The sequence below is a fragment of the Rattus rattus genome, chromosome 2 (assembly GCF_011064425.1).
Source record: "Rattus rattus isolate New Zealand chromosome 2, Rrattus_CSIRO_v1, whole genome shotgun sequence".
NCBI lineage: Eukaryota > Metazoa > Chordata > Mammalia > Rodentia > Muridae > Rattus > Rattus rattus.
The window spans coordinates 171,569,450-171,591,264 of NC_046155.1; the positions used below are offsets into that span (position 1 = coordinate 171,569,450).

At 53.1% G+C, this 21,815-nt stretch overlaps 1 protein-coding gene across 1 annotated transcript in view; it reads right to left on the minus strand.

Annotated features, from left to right (window-relative positions):
* Positions 1-123: 123 nt before the first annotated feature.
* Positions 124-21,815, minus strand: part of Sympk (symplekin) — a 28,654-nt gene continuing 6,962 nt past the window's right edge. The window contains exons 6-27 of the mRNA XM_032894334.1: positions 19,910-20,036; positions 18,467-18,716; positions 17,439-17,609; positions 16,141-16,380; positions 14,098-14,252; positions 13,604-13,754; positions 11,615-11,819; positions 10,970-11,120; positions 9,601-9,836; positions 9,104-9,185; positions 8,854-8,967; positions 8,038-8,185; positions 7,289-7,449; positions 6,280-6,388; positions 5,927-6,027; positions 5,479-5,569; positions 4,732-4,833; positions 2,197-2,384; positions 1,297-1,473; positions 1,068-1,163; positions 444-791; positions 124-336 (exon numbers count right to left, since the gene is read on the minus strand). Of these exons, the coding sequence (XP_032750225.1) occupies positions 208-336; positions 444-791; positions 1,068-1,163; positions 1,297-1,473; positions 2,197-2,384; positions 4,732-4,833; positions 5,479-5,569; positions 5,927-6,027; positions 6,280-6,388; positions 7,289-7,449; positions 8,038-8,185; positions 8,854-8,967; positions 9,104-9,185; positions 9,601-9,836; positions 10,970-11,120; positions 11,615-11,819; positions 13,604-13,754; positions 14,098-14,252; positions 16,141-16,380; positions 17,439-17,609; positions 18,467-18,716; positions 19,910-20,036 (3,532 nt within the window). The 3' untranslated portion in view covers positions 124-207. The remainder of the gene's footprint in view (positions 337-443; positions 792-1,067; positions 1,164-1,296; positions 1,474-2,196; positions 2,385-4,731; positions 4,834-5,478; positions 5,570-5,926; positions 6,028-6,279; positions 6,389-7,288; positions 7,450-8,037; positions 8,186-8,853; positions 8,968-9,103; positions 9,186-9,600; positions 9,837-10,969; positions 11,121-11,614; positions 11,820-13,603; positions 13,755-14,097; positions 14,253-16,140; positions 16,381-17,438; positions 17,610-18,466; positions 18,717-19,909; positions 20,037-21,815) is intronic.

The following is a 21,815-nucleotide window of genomic DNA, read 5'->3' on the forward strand; positions in this document are numbered from 1 at the left end:
TGCCGTTATGTTATCAGCGCGGGGCTCCCGCAAGGTGAGCAGGGTGAGAAACGGAATGCGCAGGCGCAATCTAGCACGGGCTCAACCTCAGGGTTTCTAACCTGCGCAGACACTACAGCCACGTCCTGAGCGCCACCTCCTTTATTTGTGTTAAGGCAAAGCTCTAGGAGGCCCCATCCCGCCCCTCCCCCCAAACTCCCGCAGTTGTCAGCTGTTCCCCTTGCTCTCGGGTTCCCTGGCCTCTGGGCTGGAGGTCTTCAAGGCTTCTTCCACAGCATGGCTGAGGTTCTGGGGGCTCCGCTCGTCCTTGGAGCTCGGTCCGACTGCTGCTGCCTCCTGGCGGCGGGAGAAGGCAAGTGGCAGTGGGTCAGGAGCCAGTCACCCACTCAGCCCCGTTCCGGGGCTCTGCTCCTGCTTCCCTCTGCAGCCCTCTGTCTCCCTACCTTAGGCAGGGGTCCCTCGAGACTAGAGTCCAGAAGTGTGGTTTCGGCCAGCCCTGAGTCGTCGTCCATGCTGATGAAGATGGCCGGGGTCTCGCATTCAGGACCTTCCTCCCGGTATTCCATAACCTCCTCAGCCGGGATGGGACCAGCTCGGGCTGCTGGCCCCACCAAGGGTGTCGAGGACACTGAGGAAGTGGGCGTTCCGACGCCTGTGGGCTTCTGCTTCTGTTCTTCTTCGAGCTGCCGCTTCAAGGCCTTCTCCTGAGCCAATCGAAGGCCGATGAGGTCCTGAGGGGGCCGTGGGGCAGGGGCAGGGGCCAAAGCCAGAGCCAAGGGCTCCAGGTCATCCTGGGGTGGGAGAGGCACTCAGCTCAGGAAGGGTACATCAAACTAACACCACACCCCACCTCACCGCTACCGCGCATTAGGGTGGAGGAAGCTGAGCACTGAACGCTGCTGAAAGCAGAGAAGAGAGCACACCACACAGACTTTCCATCCTGGTACAGAGGGTGGGGGTGGGTGGCCATGCTCCTTTACCAGGGAAGAAATCCTGGGAGGCTGTGGGTTTAATGACCAGGCCTTTTGGGGCGAGACACACAGGCAGGTGGGCCACATTGCCCTCACCTCTTCCAGGGACCCTGAAGGTGCTTCCTTGACTTCCGGCTCCTGCTTGCCACTGGCCTCCAGGATTGTCATGATGGAGTTGGGGATGTGTGCTTGCTAGGTGAAGGGAAAGGTGGGAGCCGGGGCTGTAGAGCGCTCTTGCCAGAGGCGCCTCTCAGCAACCCAGTACCCAGAGCCAAACCTTCCAGAGCCCTCCTGCTCACTTGGCTCCACTCTCCCACCCAGGTACCTGGTGCGGGGTGAAGGAGCGCACATGGGCCAACAGTGGCTCCCGGAGCTCAGGGCACTTGTCAAAGACTGCGCCAAGCTGCTGTGGAGGTAGCTGCAGGATGACCTGGAAACTCTGGGGCTTGGTGCGCTGGCAGCACTTGATGAAGCCCTCCCATACCTTGGGGTACTTCCATACCTGTGGGGCAGGAGGGGGCCATTAGGCACAGGCCCAACCAGCCACCACCTTCCTGAAGACACAGCCATGACCAGGACCCATATGCTGTCCTATGACAGCTTACGCCAGGCTTCACACACCCGCCTATCCAGTAAACTACCAGGACAAGACACAGGGAAGGAAGGAGACCCTGCCTCCAGTCCCTAGGTTAGGACAGCACCACTTCGTGTTGTTTTCATAACCACCTCTGGCAGGTGCCATCGGCCACACTTAATAGGCTGGAGGCACGGGACCTTTGCCAGATGCTGCGCAGGGACAGCCTGTGGTCCGACCCCAGCCTGGTATGGAGGATGGATTTAATTACCATTTCCACGGTATTTCTAAGAGTTGGTGCGGCATGCTCGCAATCCCAGCACTTGGAGGGCACAGGCAAGAGGATCATCACAAATTTGAGTTATGGTTACTCTGGGCTACATAGCAAAACAACCCAACCTAATTCTAGTCTCCTCAAAGATGGGAAGCTTTGAGCTGAGCTGTGTGCCCTGCAGTGCCTACAGTAGGGTAAAGGGAGGTACCCACACCTCTCATATCCCTAACTGCTCTCAATGGTCACCCTGTAGCCAGCTGCAGGGAGTGGTGAGGGAACACTGCTAGCAGGACAGGCGGTCCAGGGATAGATCCTGCCTTCCAGGCATCTGAGGTTTGTCCCCTTGTGGCTGAGTGCCTGGGGCCAGGGCAGGTTACCTGCTTCATGATGAGCCGGGCCAGGATGTTCATGACGAAGCCCCCCAGGCGGGGGTACATGGTCAGGGACTGGATGACGGTCCGCATGAGCAGCATGGGCAGAGGGCTTTGCTCCATCAGCTGCTGCATCACCACAGCCAGCACTTCCGATGTGTACACATTCCGCTCCGCAAAACACAGGTTGGTGGCTGTGAGGAGGCGGAGAGTGGCCTGTCCTCTCTCTGCCTGGATGTCCCTCATTAAGTGGGAACCCCACTCCCCAAGCTTCTCTACCTCTACCACACAGGGCCCTTTATGAGGATGCTTAATGACCCTGCCCTAGAAGGCGGAGGTAGGTGTGTCCAACCCCTAGTGGACCAATCTGGAGGACACAGCCTCTTCTGGGGACAAGCCCTGGGAATAGGGCAGAGTATGCTGCTGCACCCTGGGGCCTAAGAGTGGCTGTAACCCACTAAGGCAAGGGAGGGAGTGCTGCCAACACCCCTAGAACCCTCAGAATAGAGGTGGGTCTCTGCCAGACGGCTGACCAGTCATTAGGGTCTGTGATGGTGTAAAGCAAGTACCATGAGGGACGCTACAAGGGTAACAGGCAAGGGAGGGATAAGAGGTGAGGGGAGGGCCCAACCCAAGCCAGGTCCTCACGGGTTGTGGAAAGATGTCACACTGAAGAAAGCATGGAGCAGGTCTTGCTTGGGGTCTAGCTCCTGGGAGTGAGTGGCAGGGGCAGTGTCAAGGTCAACTGGGTTGAGGTATGGTCCCGGGAGCTGCCTCTGAAGTCCTTCCCCAAACACCACTGGCCATGTGAGTGTGTCAACCAGGAAGTCTTTATTGAGCCAGAAGAAAGCCCGCCTGCCCTCCCAATCCCTGAGAGGCCAATGGAGGGAAGGATGATCCTGTAAGGAGGAGGCCTAAAGAGAAAGGAGGGACCTTGCAGCAGACACAGGGCTGAAGGGCAGAGGAGAGAGGCCTGCCAGAGCCTGAGGGGGCGCCCGCTGCTGTGGAGAAATGTCCACTGCGGTCCAAATGGGCCTGACACCAGTCTGTCTACCCAGCCTGTGCTTCCCACTCAACCTCTCGCCTTTCCCTCCAGCAGCCCAAGAGTCTCCGAAAGGCCAGCCTGTCCTCCGCCCAGAGGCTGCATGAGGCCAAGGCCAGTTTCCTCCCTCACTTGGAACCCTCTGCTCAGCCCTAGATCTGACAGGCTCAGCTATCACCTCATGTCTATTGCATCTGCTTGCTGGAGGTAACCCCACTTCACAAAGCCCTTCCTGAGCCCTGGCCAGGCTGGGTCAACTGTCAGTGTCCCAGTGTGTCCCCAGCATTGTGCTGGGATCCAAGAAGGCCAGGATTTCACCTGATGGGGCAGACAGAGGAGATGTGGTGAGAGCTGTGGAGTGCTAGGGCCTAGGAAGCCTGGGGATTGTGAACTGACAAGAATTCCCAAAGAAGCTACCGGAGTGTGCACCTGGGTAGCTTTTGGCAGGGCCTTTTCTTCCCTCTCTGTGACTAGATTTCTATTCTAGGTCCAAGATGGCTGTGTCTTTCCAAATCCCTTCAAATTGTGCGCAAACTGCCCTTGGGAATAGGCTGCTATGGGGTCAGTTACTCTCACTGCATTTAAGGATCAAGAAGCAAGTGTGTGGATGGAGACAGAGCACTTACCTAGCACATGGGAGGCTGTTCTACGTTCATTCCCAGCGTGGTGAAAGAGTGTGTGTGTGTGTGTGTGTGTGTGTGTGTGTGTGTGTGTGTGTGCACGCACACGCGCGCCTGCAGTCCACTACACCCCTCCTCCCTTCCCCTGCAGCCCCCTCTGCCTTGCCTTCCCAGCCCTGTTCTGTGAGGCTGCTAAGGGAAGCTAGGAAAGCAACCCCTGAAGAAGCACTTCAGGTGGGGACAGAGAGGAAGCCACGCTAAAGTGAGCAGACAGGTTAAATGGTAGGATAACAGGCAGGGCCCTTCTGGGGACAGAACTGAGTCTGGATGGCCCAGTCTCTAAGGGAGGGAAGAAAGGGAAGATGGTGATTTCTTCCCAGGAGAGGTTCATGAGCAGAGCCCTTCTTGGTTTGGCTCCAGTTTGGCTCAGACTGTGTGACCCTGGCAACTGATTTAGCTTTTGGGAACTCCATGCCCCATCTGAGCATACTTACCAGATGTGGGTGGCAGGAGTGGGCTTGTGGCATGAAGGGAAAGCCTAGCTCACAGGCAATGCTTGGGCAGAGGAAGCCTGCCAGTGCATCACCAAGCCCCACTATGGAATCCTCTGCTGCCTCAGCTTGGGCCTGCGCTTGCTCATGTCTGCAGAAGCCCTGTTCCTCCTTGCTTCCTTGAGTTCCTCAGGGTAGGTGAAAAGAGGGGCAGCCTGCACTCCCGAGGACCAACTGATGCTGGGGCACATGTGTCTATGTGCTTTGTGTGGCAATCAGGATGGGACAGGTCAGGCATCAGGCCAGTCTTTGATGCAGTAGAGCCATGTGGGTGACAAGCCCGGCCTGTCTGTGGGAGCTGGGTCCTGTGGAAACAGGGGTGCCTCACCTTTGATGATGGACTTCATGTCGCACTTTACAGAGTCAATATTGTGCAATGCAATCAGCAGCTCTCCCGGATTCAGGGGGGACAGGGCAGAGTTCCCCTCACCTGCAATGGTGCCGACAGGAGAAGGAGACAGGACAGGGCCTCAGCAAAGAACTGGGCCTTAGGTCAGCCTCGGGCAAATACAAGTGAGGCCTTCTCTGCTTCTTGGCCTGGGGGACAGTATACTGGGCAAAGTGGCCTCAAGTCTTCACCACCTTTTAGAACTGCTTTGCTGTGGCGCCACTGTCCCCTCTGTGCTGTACACCCAGGATGCAGGCAGGGACCAGCTGGCCTAGGACTGACTCCACACAGCACATGATCATGGCAGCTACAGGCTGGGTTGGGTTAGGACAGGGCCCAGCTCACTGAACAACAAAGTGGCCTGAACTCCATGCTGTGTTGGGACAGAGTAGAAAAGGATGCACTTAGCAGAGGTGGCCTCCTGTTAGCGGAGGGGAGACCCGATGTGCCATGGAGCCACGTCATCCTGCTACTATGTCTCTAGGTGGCCACAAGGGCCAGGGATGAGAAACCCATGTACATCTCTGGCTATTTTTCCACCTCAAACATTTTTCTTTGTTTCTCACCGTGGTGGACAACAGAGACGCTGGTCTTTAAGAACACTGTAGCCTTCCTGGGCCCTTCCCACGTGAGCCCCTGTACAGTTAGGAGGTAAGCTGAAGGTTGGCTAGGAGGGAAGGCACCTACCATGCTGGGTGCCTAGCAGGCGGTTGAAGACCTCCTTCACCACAATAGGGTTGAGTTTGATGAGCTTAGGCAGGGCCTGGATCACCTCTTTCTAAGGGGGTGGGAGGAGGAGAGTGATGATGGGCCCACTATCCACCCATACCTGAAAGGCCTCTAAGCCTCATGATACATGTTCCCCGCCTCGCCAAAGCTGTCACCTACCCCTGGTGGACAGTGTCATCCCCATTCATGTCCACATGGTGATGAAGCATCCTTGGCCCCAAAATTTACTAGGGACACAATCTGGGGTATTTCCCATAGGTCAGATACAATGGTATATACACAGACACACACTCACCCACCCACCACTGGGACTGAGGAGGCTGGAGACCTGCTCCAGAGCAAGATGTGGAACTGTAGTCCTTCACCATGGAGGTGGCTGACCCCCTGCCCTCTCCTCCTTTCCTACCTTCTCCAAGCCGTTGAGCACAGGGATGAGGAAGCGCACGTCAGGCAGCCGCTTGTGGTACAGGTCCCGGACCCGCTTCACCAGTTCTGGGGATGGTGGCACTTCAGGGGAAGACAGAGAAAAGCTGAGCTGAGGTGATAGAGAGGGACCAGAGCATGGGCTAGGGGACAGACATAAGTTTATGGCGGGCAAGGACAACTCCAGAGTAGAATCCCCAGCCTCTCCTTCCTAAATGCACCTCATATGGTTTTCACAGGGGAGCCCAGAGGGCACAGCCACTAGAGACGCAGCAGCTCTAGCCCATGTGGGGGAGAGCAGGTGGGACAGAAGGGAAAAGGCAGGGCCCCAGGCACCTTTGTCAGTGAGGCTGTGCAGGCAGCGGGTGACCAGCGTCTCTGCCCCCTTGGGACAGTTTTCCACCAGCAGCAGCAACTCTGGTGAGTTCATGCCCATCCCTCGGATCTAGATGCAGAGGTGAGGAAGACCAGGTTATGGTGAGCATTTGAAGAGGCTGCAGAACCTGGGGTGGTTAAGGTTGCTGGGCTCCGGGTCTCTCTGACTGTCAGCTCAGAGCCTGGATGTGTCATGTCTCCTCTCTGGCAGATCAGTGCCCTGCTACCTCACACCTTCCGTCCCAGCCTGTGTTACAACACCTTGGGATGTTTTCCTGGTCTTTGCCCACCCTCCTGAAACCACTGTCACTCCATTCTAGCTGAGGGTGCAGGCTAGACCACTTCACGGCAGGCAGGCACTTGCCACAGTGAACAGGGAGCATGCTGGCTGCTGCCCTGGCATCTCCCTGTGCAGACACGGAGGGAGGCAGTGCAGCCAACTGAGCCTGCCTAGCACTTACTTCTTTTCCTCAGTGTGGGGCTAAGGCACCTCAGGGAGATCCTTACCCTGCCCTTCTCCATTTCTACAGAAAAATTTCCGTATAAAAATGTCAGGAGGGCAGGAGGTCTCTAAACAATGAGACCTGCTCAAATAACAAAACAAAGTTGGGGCAGAACTGACTCTAAAACAAGGGGTTCTGAACCCAGCAGCAAACAGAGCAACCATATGAACAGGTCTCCTGGGGTCTCCCATGGCTCAGGACCTCTGGTGACAACACGAGGAAAGACTAGTAGAAATCAAAACAGGAGCTCAGATGCTAATGTGGCCACTGTGTGGGGCACTGGCTCAGGTCAGGGCAGCGAGATCAGTGGGAGAGTGTGATGCTAGGCTGCCCACCCCATGCTCTGCTCCTGAGCAGTCCTATGTCTTCCTCCACAGTAAAGAACGATGTGACAAGCTAAAGCCATGAATCCAGAGGGGCAGCTGAAATTGGGGACTCATTTTGCCCAAGTGGGCTAGGAGTCTCACCGGTTGCTCAATGACTCTCAGCACTGTCCGCTTGATGTCGGCGATGGCCTCCGTGTACACTGCTGCCAGCTCATGGATCAGCTTGTGGTTCTGAGGCAGGAGAGCCAGATATAGGTACAAACACTGCTTCACTGTTTCCTCTGTCCAGGGCGCAGCCACCTCTGACAGGACAGGATGGAGCCATATATCAACAGAAGCCTCTATCCCCTTCCCAAAGCCCTGTCCCCTAGTGTCCCTAGGAATCTAGGTCACTCTCCAGTGTGATGCTAACTCTGCACTCTCAGAGCTCTGTCATGACGGATTACAGCCTCAACATGAACGTCCTCACAATAGCTATTTGTCGGACACAAGGGCAGCCCACCTGCAGTCCTGCTATCCTCCAGGCTGGTCCCTACATACAGTTGGCAGGAAGATCCTCACTGCTGACCTTTCGTGCCACCATCTCCAGTGCAGCAGGGAAACACCTCTGCTCACATGCGCTCCCTGGGCCTCACACCCTCCCCCTGGGAGTGGCTCTCCACATCCCTGCTGGACCTTCTCTCTCTTTGGTAGGATCTGGTACTATTCTAAGGGACTTGGCCTGAGATGGCCCTAGAACTCACGGGTTGCTCTCCTGGTCCTCTAGTTTTCCACCCCTGCAGACCCTTGCCTGTTTGTCTTGGCCCTGCTTGCTACTACCCTGCAGCCATTCTAGTGGAGTGGCTGGAGTGGGTGGGGCTCGATACAAATCAGATGAACCTGCACCAAACCTGTGTCCTTGTCAGCTCCAAACAGCACTGAGGGTGGGTTGGGGTGGACCAGGAGCTGCAGGTAGTTGAGGGCAAATTTCTCCACATATTCTCGAAGCTGCTCCTTCTCATACATGCGCTTAATGAAGAGCAGGGCCTGGGAGCGCACCTGAGGGCAAAATGGGCAAGACAGAGGGATGGCAAAGTATGGGTGGCAATGGAGGGTGCTTCTGGGAAAAGCCCAGCCTGAGCCCTGGACAGCAGTGCCCCGAATCTCAGGCCGCGGCTGCTGTACTTCTCAGTCCCATCTTTTTTTTTTTTTTTTTTTTTTTTTTTTTGTTCTTTTTTTAATTGGAGCTGGGGACCCAACCCAGGGCCTTGCGCTTCCCTAGGCAAGTGCTCTACCACTGAGCTAAATCCCCAACCTCTCAGTCCCATCTTATTGCTCCCTGCCTCACTTGCTCCTCATTCCTCAAGAGTGACTCTCCCTGCCAAGTGGCCTTGGCTTTGGAACTTGGCAGGACAGGCAGCCCAATGCCTGGAAGACATGTCACTGGCCAAGCTTCGTTTCAGTCACACACCATCTGCTGGGAGGGAGTCACAGGAGCAGAGTCTGGTCTGACACGAGTTTGTACCAAATGACAGCACAGGGCCAGGCCAGGGTGCTGTGCTAATGGCGCCCATGCTGACTGAACACAAGGCACCAGGAGGAGGCTTCTGTCAGGCTGCAGAGAGCACAGCCATTATGTGTTATGGTATCTCACGTACCTCCTCCTCCAGGAAGCTTCCTCAACCCCATCCCTAGTCTACTCTGGCCAGCTACAGGCACAAGCTCACCCTGTCCTTCTCGTGAGAGCTGAGGTCGAGGAGAACGTGCAGATACTGGAATTGGCGAGAAGGGCGCTTGAAGATCAGGTCTCCAAGTGTCGACATGCCCAGGTAGGCGCGACTCTGCAGATGGGGGCAGTGATGCTCAGTCTGCTGTGCCGGCTTACTCTTGTCCCGCTCCCTCTTGCAAACCAAGGACCCAGGGCCTTCATGCCACAGCTGCATGAAGGTCTACACCACAGAGCAGCAGCTAGCTTACCTCATCCTCACAGTACTTCCGTATCACCTCCAAAGCACTCTCAGTGATCAGCGGGGCCTCCAAAACCACCTTGGTAAAGATCCTGCCCAAGAAAGACCACGTCTTGCAAGGCAGGTGCCACATGCTGTGGCCCAGCTCACAACAGCTTCCCCAGCCCTGGGGCTGTCTGCTGCCTCAAAGCTGCTGAATGGCAGATAGGGTGCTAAAATTCAGGATGCAACCAAGGGTTTCATGCCAGGGTGGTGCTCTACCACTGAGCCACTGTCCCAGCTCTGGGAACTGTTAGTACACATGGGAATAAGCAGCCTAAGAGGGACAGGCCCCTCAACCAAGTAGCAGAGTCAGGAGTGAGCCTGATGAGCAACCCACCCCCGCCCCCAGCATGGTCTGCACACACTTCACAGAGAGGGACATGGGAAGGGTAGCTTGGGTAGCACCAAGGAGGAAAGAGAACTGAGACACAGAAGGGGACATGGAGCTTATGGCCAAGCCCTCACCCATCTTTCTGGTCTGGTTTCTCTTGCAGTCCAGAGAGCAGGCAGATAAGGCAGTCTTCATACTTGTCCAGAGTGCCAGAAGGCCCCGCTGCCAGGTAGGCATTGTACTCCTGGTAGAGCCAGGCAAAAGCCAGGTCCAGACGGGCCCGGACGTCTTCCAGGATAAAGGACAGCACCTCTGCCTTGAATCCGGAGTCGAACTGTGTCACGAGGCTGGCCAGGATCTTGATGCGCACCTGCAAGTGGGTGAGCACACGTGGCAGTGTGGTGTGCCCACTGGAGCAGACTTCAATAGCGCCTTGCACTCCTGCCACCAGGTTCAGGAATGCCCAGTGCAAACCCCATATAAACTGGGTATAGTGGCTAACAGCTACAATCCCAGCTCCCAGAAGCTCAAGGCCAGCCTGGTGGGTGAGACATTCTCTCAAAACCACCAATCAATCAATGAATCATCATCAACCAGTCAACCAGCCAATCAAGGAAGGCAGCATGAAAAGGCATAGACACAGCAGTCTCCCATCATGTGGTAGTGGACAAGGAAGAAACAAACCATCAAATGTCACCAAGTCGCCCCAGGCTCCTAGGAATCAGTAGGTAGTAACGAGATACTTCACTGCATAGGGAAAGATCCTCAAGACTTTCTTTTTGTCACCTTTAGGCATGAACAGGATGTGGTGAAAACCAAGAAAGACAGCATGGTATCTTATCACCCAGAACACTCTTGTGGACCTGGACGTAAAACCCATGCCTTGCTCATGCTAGTGCAGAAACTAAGGTGTCCACACCAAACAACACACACAAATAAATATTTTAAAGGTGAGAAAAAGCCTGGAGTGATGGCACACGCCTTTAGTTCTAGCACTTGGGAGACATTGGCAGGCAGATCTGAGTTCAAGACCAGCCTGGTATACAGAATGTGTTCTAAGACTGCTAAGGCTACACAGAGAAACCCTACCTCAAAGAACCAGTGCAACAAAACAAACAAAACAGCAGAAAATAAGGCTGGAGAGATTGCTCAGTGGTTAAGAACACCCACATGGTGGCTCAAAAATCCCTGTAACTCCAGTAGGGGACCACATCCTCTTCTGGCCTTTGTGGGCTCCTGCATACACAGTGCACATAAACTCATGCAGGCATAATTTATGATAAATTAATCAAATGAACACATTAAAAAAAAATAAAGCAAAGAACTTGAAGGCAGGGATATCTGAAATCAGAGCTGCCCTCAGCACAGTCCTGTGCGGTCTCTACTGTCTAGAAAGCCAGAGCTGATTTTGCAGTGGATGGAGTAGCAGAGCCTGGAGGAGTTCAGAGCAGCTGAGCTAAGGGCTGGTGCCACAGGGACTTCTCACTAGGTGGAGAAGCATACCTGGGCCGCCCCACTGCAGGCTACAGCTTTCTCAGCCCTCAGGATCCGCTTCACAGCTCCCAGCTTCATGGCTTCCACCTGGGCATCTGTCAGGGGCTTCAGCACATCGCTCAGACGGAAGATCTTCTTGCGCCCACCAGCACCTGCCAGCCTACATGAGGGCAGGGACAAGGCATGTTGCCATGGAGTGTCTCCCTGTGAGAACAGGCCGGGACCAGATGGGGCTCAGGCAGAGGAGAGTCAGCAGAAAGAGCCTGAAAGGGCTTACAGTATGGGCTGCAGATGGGACAGGAGCAGAGCAAGAGACAGAAGGAAAGCAGGTGCACTCAGGGGTGCTCGGGCGGGGTTAGGTCTGATTCTATGATACAAGGGAAAAATGAAGACAGTGATGCTGACCGGAGCCTCTGTTGCACATCCAGGAAGCAAACTGCCTGACTGTCAGCATGGCTGTGTCTCTAACTTAGTGTCCACTAGGGAGGGGAACCATGACCATTCTCCCAAGTTAGGACAAAAGAGGTGTGGCTGCAGAACCCCACAAACGCTTGGTGGTTCTAGCACTGACTCTGAGGCAGAGGGAGAACCTGGTCCAGCACTCAGCCTACCTTATATTTGCAGGGCCCACATGCCAACGAGACGAGGACTCACCGTGGCTGTGTGACAGGAATGATGGGTTCTGGCCTCCTCTTGGCCTGGGGTACTTCCTCCTCCAAGGGGGACATGGTGCTCTGAGAGCCCACCACAGAGATGGCCTGGCCCTGCACTGACAGGCGCCGCTTGATCAGGACGCTCTCCGGCTTTACCACCTTCTCCTCCTTGGGCTCCTCCTTGCACTGTTTCGTCTGTTCCACACCTGAACGGAGGCAGCCATAGGACCCAGCATGTCACCTGCACTCCAGGCTCTGCCATGACGTATAGGGCCCACAGCACTGTGTAGCCCAACTAACAAATGATCCGCGGATGGAGCCAGACAAGTCCATCCTGGAGCACAGCCAGTGCCCAGCCTCAAGATGTTTACCACAAGCAGGTTCCCTCAGATGTATGTCCGTGTGGCATGCATGAGTATGCTTGTAAGTGTGTGTGCTGAGTGCTAGACTGCATACACACGCGGGAGAGGCAGGCTTGCATCTTCATTTATCTCCACTTTACTTCTTATTGAGACAAGAATATCACTGTGCAGCCGATTAGCCTGGACTTGCTACATAGAACAAACGTCAAACACAGGGATCCGCCTGAGTGCCGAGGCTCAAAGCCCACACTGCCGTCCTGCCCGCTTCTTACATTTTACTTATGTGTTGTACATGTGTACACATACGGAGGTCAGAGGACACTTGTGGAGCTGGGACTAAACTCGGGTCTTTGGGTGGGGCAGCAGGCACCTTTGCCAGCTGAGAGCCATTTAACCAGACCCACATTACTGTCTAAAACAGTTCACCCACGGAACCCTGTTTCAGCCAGACTAGTTGACCAGGAATATCCTCAGATCACCTGTGCCTGTCCCACCCAGTCTGGGGTTACAGGTGCACACCACCTTGGCTTCTCTGTGGACGTTAGGGATCGGAACACAGTCCTCACGATTATGTCTTATTTATCTGTATGGGGATATACATACAGATGCTAGGGTGCACGTGTGCAGTTTTCTCCTTCCACCACGTGGTTCCAGGACTCACTTTGGGTTGGACAGCAAACATGTTCGCTCCGAGCTGTCTCACCAGCCCTTCTGAAGTTTGTGGGTCAGGGTCTCTCATGCACCCCAGGCTGTCCTTAAACTCACTATCCATCCAAGGATGATCCTGAACCTCTGACTCTCTTACCTCTGCCTCCTGGGATGACAGGTGTGTCCACTAGAGTGTGCTCACTATACTGACTTTAGCAGCAGAGGGCACGGTGACTTGACAACACACTCAGTTGAAAACCAGAGGCACCAAAGAGTCATACATAGCCACTGTTCACAGCAACCATGTCTGAACCAAGGGATGGCAAGATGGCTCAGGGGATAAAGGGCACCCGAGTTCAAGCTTTGGAACCCACACAAAAGTGGAGCATGTCTTGTGAAGCTCACAGCCACGTTGACACTGTAGTCGTGCACGTGATGTGTTCCTGTTCATAAGTTATACTTCAAGACCATGCTGGTGCTGAGAGCAGTTCACACCCGCAATCTCAGCACTCAGGAAGCTACTCCAGAAAACGGGTGCAAGTTAGAGGCCAGCACGGCTGTACAGCAAGACCCTGTCTTACGGAAGACAAAAGCCTGGGCTAGAGAGATGGCTCAGTCATGAAGGGCACATGCTGCTCTTGCAGAGGACCTAAGCTCCATTCCCAGCACCCACAACCTCTCCTAACTCTCCCAGGAATCTGACACCCTCTTCTGGCATCTGACACACACATAAAGCAAAACGATCCGATCAAAGAGGGACAGACTCCAAGGCTCAGAGGCTGGGAAACCTGACACAAGTCAGCCTGGATTCTGGTGGTGTCATCAGTTGGATTTCAAAGCTCAGGACCTGAAGTCACTGAGTACATAATGATGGACCCAGGACAGGTGACATGTTAGATGACACGTGACCTTCCTTTCCACGGCTCTCTCAGTAAGCAGAGTCCAGCACCACTGTGCTGCCTGGTTCAGCAGGAACTCACCAGGACCCAGTCCCGCAGCTGTCATCTGTGTGGCCATGAGCCGTGCCAGGTGCTTGATCTGGGCTTCTGTGCCTGCTGACTCCACGGGGGTGTAGATGGCTTGGAAGGAGGCAGGCATGGTCTCGGGCAGGTACACCATGCTGATGAGGACCTGTGCGAGGCCAAGGGAGGGGAACTTAGCCAGCCCATCCTAGGACAGCATGGGAGCCGCAGCAGGAACTGAGGTCAGGGCTGGGCTGGGGCTGGGGCTGCTCTTTTCGCCCTAGCTTCTGGGGAACCAATGGCTGCCAGACTGTCACCTGGGTGACAGAGGCCCCAACCCCAAGAACAGAGTGAGCAGATGGGGAGTGGGGTACTGAGAATAAATAGCCACTAGAAGGACAGTTCTAAGGGAGGGAGGGAAGCCCTGGCTGATGCTACCAAGACAGCCATAGTGTAGGGCAGGCCGGGAAAGGACTGGGATCAGGCCCGTCCCTGGATGTCACCCTCCTCACCAGATTGGCCACATTGTCAGGTGTCAGCAGAGGCTGCAAGAACTCAGCAGTGATGTCTGTGTCTGACTGGCCTGAGATCTGGGCTGAGGCCTTTGATGTCCCCGATGGGCCAGGCTCCAAGTCTTTGTCCTCATCATCTTCTCCCAGGTTGGGCTCTGAGAAGGGAAGGGAATAAGAAGCAGGTTCCCAGACTGCAGCAGGCCTGTGTTCAGGGAGCCACATGGCCTTCCTTTAGCAAACCACTGCAAGGAGCAGCCATACAGCAGGCAAGGACCTAGGCTGTAGTGTACTATGGCCATAAAAGTGCCACAGGTCCCCAGTCAGCAAAAGCTCTTCCAGGTCTCAGTTCTCACCAGGGACATGGCAAAAAGCCAAAAACCTCTAGTTGACCCCAGTAAGCTCCAAGATGGTGACATATGGATAATATTGAAGATGGAATGCAGGAGCCTGCAGGAACCAGGCAGGTGCCCCCGGTGGGAGACAGTTCTGCTATTGCTTCAAGAGGCAGAGGCAGGCAGATCTCTATGAGTTTGAGGCCAGCCTGGTCTATAGAGTGAGTTATAGGACAGCCAGGGCTACACACAATCTTAAAAAAAGTCTTTAAAAAAAAACCAAATAAATCTTTTTTAAAAAGAGAAAATTGGGGCTGGAGAGATGGCTCAGCGGTTAAGAGCACTGACTGCTCTTCGAGAGGTCCTGAGTTCAATTCCCAGAAACCACATGGTGGCTCACAGCCATCTGTAAAGGGATCCAATGCCCCCTTCTGCTGTGTCAGACACACCAGATGCAGTGTACTCATATAAATATAATTTTTTTTAAAAAAGGAGAAAATTGATTTTAGACAAATAACAAACAGAAACCCGTTACGGAGGTGTCCCTTCCTTTGGAGTGTTCTGTGGTTAGATGTGCAGGACAGTCCTACAGCAGCGACAAACTCTTCACGAAAGGAACGTTAATGCTTCCATGCATGTAACAGAGCACTTGGCCACCATTAAGAAGAGATGGGATGGGGTAGATTTAGCTTAGCCTTAAAAAACACCCAAACAGCAGTTCCTACCATCTGTAATTCCAGTTCCAGGGGATTCAATGCCCTTTTGTGTCTCCGAAGATACCAACCATACATGTGGTAAACACACATATATGTGCAGGCAGAACATCACACATAAAATAAAATGAATCTAAAGAAAAAGTTAAAAAAAAATAATTAAAAAAAAATGTAGGGCCAGTGACATAGCTCAGTGGGGAAGGTACTTCCTGTACAAGAATGAAAAACCTCAAGAACAAAACAACCCCTCAAAGAACTTGAGAAATAACTGCACTTGCTCTGTGCGTGCTCTGCTGCATGTACATCTGCAGGCCAGGAGAGGGCACCAGACCCCTTACAGATGGTCGAGAGCCACCGTGTGGGTGCTGGGAACTGAACTCAGGACCCATGGAAGAGCAGTCAGTGCTCTTCCAGCCCCCCAGAAACGTTCTATAAACAAACACAGATGACATTTTAAAAACCTGTTGGTACTGAGGCCGCTGTGGCCCACACTACTGTTAAATACAAGTCAAAGCTGGGGTGGTGACACACGTCTGCCATCCCACACTAGGAGGCTGAGGAACTAAGGATGTGACTAGGTCTCAACAAAAACCAAAATGCTAAAAATTACAAAGCTAAAGAAAGAAAAATCCAGTTTTTCTACCTTCCTACCTACCTACCTACCTACCTCAGGTAAAAGATAAGCGCCTTCTACACTGTTAAAACCTTGGAAGGCAAGACACACTCGCCACTCCTCCCTCCCTTTGTCAACACTGAAATAAACCCTAACTGGCTGCACACCATCTCCCCGGCAGTCCAGAGGCAGAGGCATTTGCTCCCATCTGGAAGTCTGATGGTCAAGCGTAAGCCTTTACTCAGTGTACTATACACCAAAGTTATTTTACTTAGATATGCTTGCTGCATCATGCTGCGTAGGGCACCATGTATGATAGCAGTTTGAGAGACAGAGACAGTTTGAGAGAGCCGCTAGCCACCACAGGCCTTATGCCCCAGCTCACCCAGCTTCATCTTCTTGAGCGTGGAATCTGTATCGTCCCGGGGCCGCTTGCGGGAGTCCTTGCTGCTAGGCATGTTACGGGCGATCTCGGCCTGGGGCGTGCCCAGGTCCACCAGCAGGGTGGTGATCTGGGCCTGGAACTCCAAGGAGGCAGGGTGCTTGAGCACGCTCAGCAAGTGCAGCTTGAGGTTCTTACGCACGCTGCTCACCTGGGACTTGGCCAGTGTTGGGGGCAGGTTGGCTGTGAGGACAGAGGCGGGAGCTCGGTGCTGTGGACAGATCTCTATCAGGCCTGCCAGGCTCAATACTCAGTCCCAAATTTGGGCGGGGTGTTTGCTGACATTCCTTGGGAAGCTCACAGGCTGCCAGCACTCATAGGACTTGTAGCCTCCCCCTTTCACACTAAGACTAAAATCCCAAGAGACTTCTACCACACTGGTCCTTTAAGGTGAGAAAACCTGAACATTATTTGTCTGCACACCAAGGCTGGGGTCTCAGATCTGCAGTCCTGTGCTAACACTGGAGAGAGAGAGCTGTTGTAACTGCCACCTTTTCCACAAGCCGCTCAACTGCTGCCACAGCTCAGGCCCATCCTCCTGCCTCTGGTTTGACCAGCCTGAGTCTCAGTCACCTCAGTGAACACACAGTCCCTGCTCCACAGGGAAAAAGGCCTCGACCTTGGCCTTGGCAGTGCCCAGCACCCACTCCACAGCTAGAGCCACTCTCATTCCCTATGAGGGAACCACCCTGTCTCCACCCTCTGTCCAAGTGTGCAAGAGCCTGGGGCCAATGAGAACACTATGCTTCCTTGGCCACTGTGATTGGTTCAGCAGTAGGCCCGCTGTCTCTGCTCAGCCAATCATAAACAATGAGCATCAGCCTCTGACTTTTGCTGGAATGATGGGGAAAGAGCGGCACTCTCTCTCCCTCTGTTGCTAAGTGGATAGGATGGGAGCCTTGAGCTCTGGGGCCATCTTCACTGCTTCAGGAAACAGCCAGAAAACAAAGCCAACACAAGCATCCAGAGATAGAGAGACCAGACCAACATCCACTCATGCTTCAACACCAGACTCTTTGGAGTTCTTCTCTCCAGGTTCTGATGTGGGAAATTATCACCAGCCTCCTCTCCTGAGGGGTCGGGGAGGCTGGAGGGTTGGGATCCTGTGGGACCCTCCTGAGCAAGCGCTGCAGTATCCACACCACAGCTTTACCTAACATGGAGCTCGCGGTGAGCAGAGCTCAACAGCTCCTTAGGAACCAACAACGAGGCCAGGAGAGGGCGTGGAGTACTCAACCTACCATGCAGAGTCTCATAGGCCTGGATCACCTCGGACATGAACATGGGTCTCTGGCGGGCGATGTTGGCAAGGGAGCCGAGCGCTGTGGTCAGGTTGATGGAGGAGATGGCGGGGTGCACCATGAACTTGAGAAGCTGCTCCAGAGCTGCCTTGCCTTCTTCCCATAGGACATCTAGGGAGGTAGAAGAGAGGAGCAGTCACTGGGGCCCTCTGTCAACCTGACCACAGGCAGACACGCACACAGCCCACAGGCCCTGGAACAGTACCTGTTCTCAGTCTAGTCCTCCAGAGTCAGCACCTAACACTCTGGTGCAAAGCCACCGCCTCACATTATAGGAAAGAAGTAAAACACACTACTTTTGTATCTACAGAACACACTGCAACAGCACCACTGGATGCTGCCTGGCAAGTTTCTATTTTTAAAGACATGGTCTTACTATGTAGGGTGCGCTGGCCTCGAACTCATGATCCTCCTGGCTCCACCCAAGTGCTGGAATTTTTCAGGTTTGTAATGCCCACTGCATGCATGCATGGCTCAGGAAATCCTGGGGCTCTACGCCAGGCAAGCACTCTACCAATTCATCTACAGCCCAGGCCTGTAATCTCCCCAACTTGGAAGGTTCTGGTAAGAGGATCTAAAGTTCAAGTACTCTTAGCTACAAAAGGCTAACCTCGGGCTGGAGAGATGGCTCAGTGGTTAAGAGCACTGACTGCTCTTCCAGAGGTCCTGAGTTCAATTCCCAGCAACCACATGGTGGCTCACAACCATCTGTAATGGGATCTGATGCCCTCTTCTGGTGTGTCTGAAGACAGCTACAGTGTACTCACATACATGAAATAAAAAAATCTTAAAAAGCAACAACAACAACAACAAAACAAACAAACCAAAAAAAACTCAAAAGGCGTTAACCCAGGATAAGTGAAACTGTCTGAAACAAAACAGAAAAAGGGAATGTGGGAAGAAGACAGAAGGAAACTGAGGGGAGTGGTATGACTGCACACAGAACACTAGGGCATTGCCATACTCACTGTACTGGATGTAGGGGTGATCTCGAGGGATGCGGTCCAGACTGATGTCATGCTCCTGGCGTCGGGGGACCTCTGAGTCAGCCATTCGGGGTGACAGAGTGACAATGAGGCCCTCCACAAACTTAATGGCATGTGTACGGATGCCATCATTGTCAGAATCCAAGAGCAGTATGATTTCCGCAGCCATGGAGGACACCATGTCCCAGCAGGCCTCCTGGAGGTCGCTGATGACCCGAGACTTCACCATCCACTTTGAGAGGCCAGGAGGAGTAGAGACAAAAAGAGACAAGATAACATATCAACTGCATGAGATATCCTGAGACTGCTATTATAGATGGTTGTGAAACACCATGTGAGTGGTGGGAAGTGAACCTGGGTCCTCTTTCCAACAGCTCAGCCATCTCTAAAGACTCATGATCCTTTTTTAAAAATTGCTATTTTTTGAGACAGGGTCTTCTAAGGTAGCCTAAGGTGGCCTTGAACTCTATCTGCCTCAGTCTCCCATGTGCTGGGGTGACATGCATGAGGTAAACAACCCATGCCTGATTGAGGTGACTCTTTATTTCTATGTCCCTCAATGAGTTAGGAGCTCTGTGAAGACTGCGACTAGAGTCCTGGTCCTGGATGTTTCCTGCATTACCTGGCAGAGGGCCTGAGGCCAGAAACTCTCAGGAAACATCTGTTGAATGCATAAATGAGTGGACCCAGGGATGGAGAGGTAGCTCAGTGGTTAAGAGCGCTGACTGCTTTTCCAGAGGTCCTGAGTTCAATTCCCACCAACAACATGGTGGCTCACAACCATCTATAATCAGATCTAGTGCCTTCTTCTGGCCTGCAGACATACATGCAGGCAGAAAGCTGTATGATATATACGTAATAAATATTAAAAAAATAAATAAAGGGCTGGAGAGATGGCTTAGTGGTTAAGAGCACTGACTGCTCTTCCAGAGGTCCTGAGTTCAAACCCCAGCAACCACATGGTGGCTCACAACCATCTGTAATGGGATCTGTTGCCTTCTTCTGGTGTCTGAAGGCAGCTACAGTGTACTCACATACATGAAATAAATACTTTAAAAAATAAATAAAAAATAAATAAATAAATAAATAAATAAATAAAAAAGAGTGGACTCAGACGACAGTAGTAGATGCCTTGACTATGCTAGGACAGCAAGCCTCACTGTGACAAGCTTGCACCAGCCAGGACCTGCACTATAGGTATAACCCAGCTAAGGGAAGAGGCACAGGCACAGAGAGAAATTCAAGGTTTCCCTGGACAACTCAGATGAACCATGGTTCAAGACAAGCACAAAACGGGGCTTGAGTAACTCAGAAGAGCAGTGCCAGCCCAATGTATGCCTAGCCCTGAGCTCAGCAGCTGGCACCAAACCAGACCCGACTGTGATGTGGCTCTGCCTATTCTCAGAAGGCCCAGCCGGTCCTCACCTGCAGGGCCACCTTGTAGAGCTGGGTCATGGTGAGGATGGCCTTCTTTACCACATTCACGTTTTCATCCCGCAATAGCATGTTGAGGTTGGCGATCAGTTTTAGCAGCAGCTCAATGTCCCGCTTGCTGAGGGGCGGGGGAGAAAGAAGAGGTGGTCATATCATGTGGGCCTTGAGGTAGGAGGTGGGGACATGGCCCACAAGTCAAAACCTGAGGTGGAGGCATCAGAATCTCTGTCAGCAGCGCCTACAGTAGTGGAAGATGCTGCTGAGGCCTCCATCATTGAGCTGCCCTGGGTCCTGAACATGGCTGGTCCTACAGTCTATAGTCCTTCATGAGACCAAGGTGGCTACATGAGCGGCAGCCAACGACTATCTGAGTGTGACCACGACATCATTATCTCCTCTGAGACACTCAGTCCCAGCTTGGCTTCTACCTACCTATGTGGCTAGGGAGAACCTTGAGCTCCAGATTCTCCTGCCTCCACATGCAGTGTACTAGGATTTATATATGCAGCACTGTGGTGCTGGGGATGGAACCCATGGCTCTGCATATGCTAGGCCTGTGAGCCTGAGCCACACGTCCCAGCTCGGCTCCATCTTCACCTAACAGGGTCATTTTGGTGGCCAGTAAGAATGCAAGACCTCCAGTGAAATCTGGGTCACTTTGGTGGCCAGTAAGAATGCAAGACCTCCTCCAGGGACTAAGCCACTACCTAAGGACTATACCTGGACTGACCCTGGACTCTGACCTCATAGGTAGCAATGAATATCCTAGTAAGAGCACCAGTGGAAGGGGAAGCCCTGGGTCCTGCTAAGACTGAACCCCCAGTGAACTAGATTGTTGGGGGGAGGGGGGCAAGGGGAGAGGATGAGGAGGGGAACACCCATAAATAAGGGGAGGGGGGAGAGGGATGTTTGCCCGGAAACCGGAAAGGAATAACACTCGAAATGTATATAAGAAATACTCTAATAAAAGTTAATAAAAAAAAAAAAAAAAAGAATGCAAGACCTCCAGTGAAATCTGGTTGAGGAACAAACATAAATTCCAATCTGATTCTAAACATCAGGTGCACCATTTAAATAATATGAAACATTACGCTGGGTGGTGGTGGCACACACACATTAATCCCAGCACTTGGGAGGCAGAGACAGATTGATCTCTCAGTTCAAGGCCAGCCTGGTCTACAGAGCACGTTCCAGGACAGCGAGGGCTACACATTGGAAAAAACGAAAAGCAAAACAAACAAACAAACAAAACAAACAAACAAACAAAAATAAACAAAGCCACTAACAAAGAAGATCCAAAGCAGGAGCTGAAGAGATGGCTCAGCTGCTAACAGCACTGGCTGCAGGCCTAGGCCACGTGAGATGCTATCTCAGACAAACGACTGTGAGACGCTAGAACGCAGCAGGGCAGCGGGCAGCTCTGCTCCTCACTGTGTCTCTGTATACTGGGATGCATTTGCTACACACACTATTTTTTTGTGAACACAGAAAATTTAGCACAATTTATGGCGACAAGCTACAATACCAGCCCTGGGGAGGCTGAGACCCCAGGGGCAGGGGTGCGTGTGTGACAAGACTACTCCAAGTTCAAAGTCATAGTGGGAACCTGTCTCCGATGGTTTTCCCAGTAAAGCAGCTAGTGCGACAATGTGCACGCGGCAGTGAGACATACAGGATAAACCATCCTAGGTCTACCCAGTCTACTCGGGAAACCCACTTGGTCTTCAAAGCCTAGTTTCTCTATTAAGCACATCAAGAAATGCATCAAAGCCTGCTGACGGCTGAACGACAAAGTAAATAAGACTCAAACTCCTGGCAGGCTAGGAGGGCAAGAAAAGGAGCAATTTATCTCCTCCCTCCCCTCACAGAGCCGAGAAGGAGGAGGGAGAGAGATCGA